We start from the raw sequence: 7,146 nt of genomic DNA on the forward strand, positions 1-7,146 counted from the left end.
TACGAATACTGCCGTCGTACGACATATAAAAACAATAATGAGGCCAAAACAAGAATCAAAAATTGTTTCAAGTGTTTCCAAGACCTTTGATATACTTGATACTTAGTATAAACTCATCAGAATTACCTTTAATTTTTTTTTTGTTTTATTAATTTTACTACTAAATTTTGAAAAAACTAAGAATATATTTGATAATTTTTAATAATTAATTAAATAATTTATTTTTTACTTGATATTTAAGAAAAAATTAAATTTAATTTTTTTATAAATTCATTCAAAATTATAAAAATTTGAACATTTTCTCATAATTTTGAATATAGATTTGATATCGCTCCTAAAAATTTACCAAATAAATAGTATTTCAGAAAACCGTTTGAAGAGAGAAAAATCTTCAGAAAATAATTAAATAATTTACGAACATCAATTTATGGCATTAAGTCTTATTTAAATATTTTAACTTCTTTTATCAGTTCAAAAGGCCTTAATTTACATTTTTACCCATCAAGTAAACAAAAAAACTACGCATTTTATGTTATCCTATTCCAAGGTGATATTTTTCTCAAAATTACTAACTTAATATCAACTTGGTATTAGGTATGTATTACCCTCGTATTACCCCAACTTACCAACGCAATATATTTACCTACTTATACCATAGGTACGACACAATGAAGTTGATATTTTTGTACTAAAATATGATACAAATACGACGAAAATATTACCCTGGAACAGGATTTCATGAAACCGAATAAGAATTTTCGCATAAAAATAGTCTATTGTTGAACTTTTTTTAGTGTTCATCATTCATTGTATAAAATTCAACATTTTTTTTAGTCACAAACTACCTGACAACGCTAGATTTTTATTAAAACTTTACAAAAAAAATTTTATTTCTGAGCATTACTTTTGATATCACAATTCACAGACTTGCCAATTGTTAAGCCAATGAGACGCCTACAAAAAAAATTAATTTAAAATTTTGTCAATCATCCGTAATACAAATCGATATTACATTTCGAGATATCCGGCAACTGCTTTCCCTTGCATTTTCTTTGCCATCCAGGCCATCCATCGAATCCTTTGCGACTGTAAATCGTCTTTGCACACTCAATGTCACTCTTGATGTCATCTTTCAAGAAATCCTCGCACTTCATGCCACACAAACCGCCCTTTTTACCTGGTTTGCAATATTCTTTGCTATTGATCTGAAACAAACCATAACTCTTGTAGTTCGAATATTCAGTGATTTTGTTGCTACTTCGACCACTTTCGGCTTCTACGAGACAGACCCCTTCAGGAAAAAACGAAAAATTTATGAAATTTTTACAAACAAAATTTTAAAAAACTTACAATTCGGCAAAAAGCTTCTCGGAAAACTATTTTTCGCCAAAGTTTTTGCAACTTCGCATCTCGTGTACTCCTTGCCCTCCACATAATACGCGAAAAAATAGAGAAATATCAAAAATTTTATTGTCATCTTCATGCCAAGTCGTCAACTCGTTGATGCTGAAAGAGAAAAAAAATAAATTTAAGCACTGAGACGTGAAATACAAACAAGAAGCATTAATGTACTTTTTTTCGGTAACAAAACCACGTCTCGTCAAGGTCACTTTTATTAACTGTTCAATGCAGCAAGTTAGAACAAAATTCGCGATTGTCCAGAAATTTATTACAATGAACTCTGCTGCCTTTAATTGCTCGTCATTTATATACCTTTGGAATTTCCTCTTTTATTTTTTGCGTTGTTTATGGGCAGTTGTGTGAAGTTTTTGCTGATTATTTATTGCGAACTAATGGAATTCGCTTCAAACGAGCAAGAGACTATTACTCTCCAACTAAATTATTCAAAATGTGTCGAATACACTCTTTGTTGTTTATGTGGTTTTGTTTATTTACTACAGAGAATTTATTCAATTTGAATATCCCTCTATTAACGAAAGAGCTGGAGATTATCTTGGCAACTTATAAGAGTTATTGAGTCCAATTAGAATGAGATTTGGCCCTCTTTTGAGTAATTTTTATATTTTCGGTGAAAATTTTTAAATTTTTTTTTCGAATTTGTAACTTGAATAACGTAAAAAAAAATATTTTTCTACTATTTTTTCTTTAAAAATTATAATGTTTTTAATCGATTTTCAACTTTTAAAAGCAAATTTGATAAAATAGTTTAATTTTCTTTTAATTTTTCAAAAATATAAAAATAATTTTTGATTTTTTATGTTTTTTCACTAAAAATTTACTTTTTTTCACATTTCCTTAAAAACTGTCAAAATTTCTAAACATTTTTGATCAATTTTTTAATTAATTTTCCTTTAAAATTTCAAAAATGTAAAAAGCTTTTCTAATTTTTTTGTATTTTTTTTTTCACAATTTTCTTTAAAATATTTTAAAATTACCTATTCAAACTTTTGATCGTTTTTCGACTTTTTTTTAAATCAAATTCAGATTAAAAGTTTATTTTTTAATAAATTTTTCTTTAAAAACTTCAAAAATTGTTAAAGCTTTTCTAATTTTTTTGTATTTTTTAACTACTTTTCTTAAATATGTCAAAAATTTAAAAAATTTTGATCATATTTTAATTTTTTTGAATTAAATTCAGGTTAAATTTTTAACTTTTTTTTTATTTATTTCTTTTCAAAATTTCGTAAAATATTTAAAATTGATCGATTTTTAAATTTTTCGAATTAAATTCATTTAAAAATTAAATTTTTGGTTAAAATTTTCACTAAAAACACTTTTTCACATAGAACTTTTCTGTGTTTAAATCTTCTCGAAACAAAACTCTCGACTGTTCTTAAAGAGATACGCGCGAACTACTACGGCAATTACCTTATCTATACTTTTGTGAAGCTCTATCATTATTATTTTGTATGTTGTTCATCAATTTATTAAAGTGAGCAAGTTGTATAAACAGCAAATGTGTCGATTGTGTTTTGCCGTGCATTCACATAAAGCAAAAAAAAAATAAGATGAGAGATTATTCTTGGAAAGAATTAATTTATCACTAAAATGACGTCTATATTCTCGGTAAGTTCAATAAAAATTCCAATTTTATTCGATTTCATATCAATTCCGTTATGGCGATAAGAAAATTAATTGTCCCGTTTGCTCTTTATCCTTCGACCATTTCAGCTTTTGACCGAATTCTTGCAAAAATAATGGCCAATGGACCAATTCCTTTCGCACCATTCGAGACACAAAGGATTTAATTTCATCCGGAATCGCTTCGTATTTGTCCTGATACACTTTTGTGACGGTTGGTGCATCAATTTTTATCAAAGGAACGTTCAACGGAGTGAATGGCTCAAAGCCACGTGGTGCCGTTTCAAGAGAATCGCCGAGATCTGGTTCGGATATGTTCAGCAAGTCGTCGTCATCATCGCGAATGATCGATTTTAAGGGGGAGTAACCTTTACTGACACGTTGTTGTGGCGTGAAAACTGGTTGTTCGTCGTCTTCGGAGGAGATAAGATCGATATTGGGAGCTGATTCATCCAATAAATTGCCGTCGTCGACGTGAATCGATGATAAGCGACCGTAAGTTTTGGCATCTGGACTGACATCCAATGAAAATGGCACAAAAGTCGCGTTGACAGGAGATTTTTTCGTCGCTTTTGGTGCAGCTGGAGTGAAACTTCGATGGAATTTCATAACATCGTCATACGTTGAGAGCCGCATCCCTTTTTTATATGGTGAATTTTGTACAGCATCCTTTACTTGATCAACAATTTCGGGAATTTCGGTGAGATCTTCGAGATTTTCATGCACAATTGCATCGAGAGCTTTCACCATATTAGTTGTAATTGTCTTTAAAACGTCATTTTTCACCAAAGGATCTGCTAATTCTGGTTGGGTTTCTTCGTTTGTGAGAGAAATCGGTGTCTCTACTTCCAAAACTACTTGCGGGACCTTCGGAATTGCTCCAGTTTTCTTCTTTTTCTGCTCCTCCCGACGTTTGAGCATCATTTCCTTCCGTTGTTGCTGCGTCATGGACTGATAATCGATAATTTCGGGAAACGCAGACACATCACTGCCATTAAATTCTTTAATTTTTCGTAAATATTCGCGCGCTTTTGACATATTGAGCTTTTTTGCTTCCGGCGGCTCTTCATCGTACATAAAATCAGGTAAAGTTCCTTTATTTACGCAAATGTCGCATTCTTTCTCGAACTCCAAACGTTCACACATCTCTTTGTAACCTCCGGATAAGCCTCGTTCAAAGAAATTACTCCACTTTTGATAGATTTCGCCGAGTTCCGGATCAATATAATCAATCGCGTACTCGATACTTTTCTTTGTGTCATAAATTTGTTGCTTCAGCGGCAGCATTCGCATTCGTTGATTGATTATCGGAGGTACTTTTCCCTCGATTTTGGTAGTTTGAGTACCTCCCGTCTCCAAAATCTCATCCGGTAGTATAGACTCGACAATTTCAATTCCCTTAATTGCTGTTTCGATATTTAGATCCATGTCGGCAATCTCAAGTTGTCGCAAAAATTCACGAATATTCAGGACATTTCCTTTCGGGACAACGTCAAATGGCTCCGCGATGATGCTGGCTTCCGCACATTTCCGCAAAGCAAGAAGAGCTCTTAAGCGATTATCGAGATCAGCTTCCCGATTGAGCTTCGTGGAGAAAATATTGATCCAAAATTTGAAAATTTGCACTGCTTCCGGGATTTGATCGGCAAGTAAGTCGCGCATGATGTGATTTTCGACAGCTTTAATATTTGCCAATTTCTCTTTTTTTATTTCAGGATTCAGTGGAGCTGATTTCGGGCGAGATGTCGGATCATGTGTGCTCACTTCCAGCGTTGTACTGATCGTTGTCGTTCTTCCGGGCTCCTCGACGACCTTTTTATTCGTGACAACTGTCTTAGTTTGCTTCTTTTTCGACACTTGACGGTCCACGTAGTCTTTCATTGTGTCACGAAAGTCCTCTGGATGAAAACGTCGCGAAAATTCTGTCAATTCTCGAGGTCCCTTGATGATTTTTTGCGCTTTGTCGTTCGGCGGAATGTTAAAAGGAGGCAAAAGACGCCCAATTTCCGACATAATTTTGAATGCATGAAGACAATCGTGCTTTGTTTGAACATTTGCAGCACCTTTTAACTGTTGATCGAAATATTTTATCCATTGATGCATCAATTTTTTATCTAAATTCATGAAAAAATGAAAAATTTAAACAAGAAATTTTGAAAAATGAAAAAAATACAAACCAGCGACGTTAAATTTGCTGGAATAAACCATGTCAGCTTTGAGTTTTTCTGCATTCTGAGAAATTTGAGTGATGTCCGGATTTTCCATGTTAATGCCGGATACGAATTTTGAGGTAATTGTGCGAGAAATTGCTTCAATAAAATTTTGGTAAAACAAAAACAACAACAGATAGAGCAAAGGTTGCTGTAATAATTTTTGAAGGCAGACACATCCTAAATAAACAAAATGGATGAAAAAGGCTTGAAATGATGCAAGATACCTAAGATTTGTTGAATTTGATGGTAATTTCCTGTTTTTGAAGCAGTCATCGAGACGAGACAATCTACCCGTAATCTTGTTAAGAAACTTCCTGTTTCCTCTTGTCTTTGATTTGATTTTTTTATCAGATCTTGAGTTTGCAGATTTTTTGTGAGAATTTTGTGGATTTTACGTTATTTTATTATAATTTTTTTTTTAAATATATAAAAAAAAACTTTAATTTTTACAAAAAAACAAAATTTATTAAATAAAATTAATTTTTTAAATGTATAATAAAATAATTTATTTTATGTTTAATTAATTATATTAATTTCTTACTATATTAATTTCTTTAATTTAATTCAATTTTTATTATTTTATCAAAAATAATTACTATTTTTTTTCTTTTTATGAAATTAAATTTTGAAAAGTTTAAAATTAATATTTATTTTTTTTATTTAATAGATATACCTAAATTTATTATTAAAAAAAATGAAATGAATATGAATATTTATCATGATATCATTTATCATTTCATGATATGAAATGAATATTTTTTTTAATAATCATAAGAATTTTTAAATTATTAAAATTTTCTAAAATGTATTCTTTAAATAAAATTTGACTAATTTTTTTTTTTTGTTGGATAAATTTTTGAGAATTACGGAAACAAAAGTTCTTAAAGGATCTTTTAAAAATTAAATATTGAAGATTTTTATCGCTAAAACAATTAAATTCGACGATAAGCCCTTTTTCCTAAGTAATCTTTTGCAGATAAAAATTTTTTTACCTAGCCTAATCGCAAAAAAAAGTTAATCTTTTTAAAGTCGAAAGTAAAAATTAAGGATTATGCAACAAAAAATCTGCACGTACACGTGTCTATACTTTACCACAAAAAGATAAATTCTCGTCCAATCACTGAAGTCAAGAAATATTAACAAAAAAAAAATTTTTTTAAGAAAAAAATAAAACACAAGAATTTTTCAACATTTGAACTTAAATTTATTTTCATTTTTTTGACTTTCATTCATATTAATATAATTTTTTATTTACTTTCTTTAATTACTGATTGAGTTTTCTTCATTAATAATCTTCTATTTACAGTTCCAACAACAATCTAGCAGGGTATAATGTACAAGTAAGTTACTCAAATATTTCTGGGGAGCTAAAAGTTGGTTGGTTTCATGCTCTCATCTAAATATAAACAAATTTTTCAACATCTATTCTGCATGATTAATCATTATTTTATAATGTTAAGCTTTGTAATAAACAACGAATTATTTTTAAATATTATTCATTTTTATTTTGTTTTAAGAATTTAGACAGGTTTAGTTACTTTTTTTACGTTTATTAAACATTCTGAAACTAAAAACTAATTTTTTTCACAAACAACATTAGATTTTTGTAAGGAATTAATAAAATTCTAACTTTTCTTTAGTAAATAATATATTTCTAATTTCTATAAGTTGGTAGGTAGGTACATGAAATCATCTTTTGTCATTAAAAATCGAATGCTAAAATTCTACTTTTTCAAAAAATGAAAGTTTTATTAATTTGTTTTGAGTTTTTAGTTAAATTTCTATATTTCTGTTTTAAAATAAATATTTTTTTAATCATTTTTGTACATTTTTTTATTATTTTGGGACTTTTTGTTTATCTAAATCTAGTAGAAGGACAATTTTTGTTGGT

At 29.4% G+C, this 7,146-nt stretch overlaps 1 protein-coding gene across 1 annotated transcript; it reads right to left on the reverse strand.

The window, feature by feature from the left end:
• Positions 1 to 790: 790 nt before the first annotated feature.
• Positions 791 to 1,980, reverse strand: LOC134830545 (lysozyme c-1). Its single transcript, XM_063844060.1, has 4 exons — positions 1,573 to 1,980; positions 1,351 to 1,506; positions 1,013 to 1,291; positions 791 to 954 (listed from the first exon to the last, which is right to left on the reverse strand). Exons 2-4 carry the CDS (start codon positions 1,481 to 1,483, stop codon positions 938 to 940), a joined length of 429 nt encoding a protein of 142 aa, XP_063700130.1. The 5' UTR covers positions 1,484 to 1,506; positions 1,573 to 1,980; the 3' UTR covers positions 791 to 937.
• Between the last annotated feature and the right edge of the window lie 5,166 nt (positions 1,981 to 7,146).

Source organism: Culicoides brevitarsis, chromosome 2 (assembly GCF_036172545.1).
Source record: "Culicoides brevitarsis isolate CSIRO-B50_1 chromosome 2, AGI_CSIRO_Cbre_v1, whole genome shotgun sequence".
NCBI classification, from domain to species: Eukaryota; Metazoa; Arthropoda; class Insecta; order Diptera; family Ceratopogonidae; genus Culicoides; species Culicoides brevitarsis.

What these genes read in the sequence shown, in the direction of transcription:
- LOC134830545 (XM_063844060.1), bottom strand. Translation starts at nt 1,483, where the DNA reads ATGAAGATGACAATAAAATTTTTGATATTTCTCTATTTTTTCGCGTAT. An exon ending in GAGAAGCTTTTTGCCGAATT is followed by an intron (nt 1,292 to 1,350) that starts GTAAGTTTTTTA and finishes TTTTTCCTGAAG; the next exon opens with GGGTCTGTCTCGTAGAAGCC.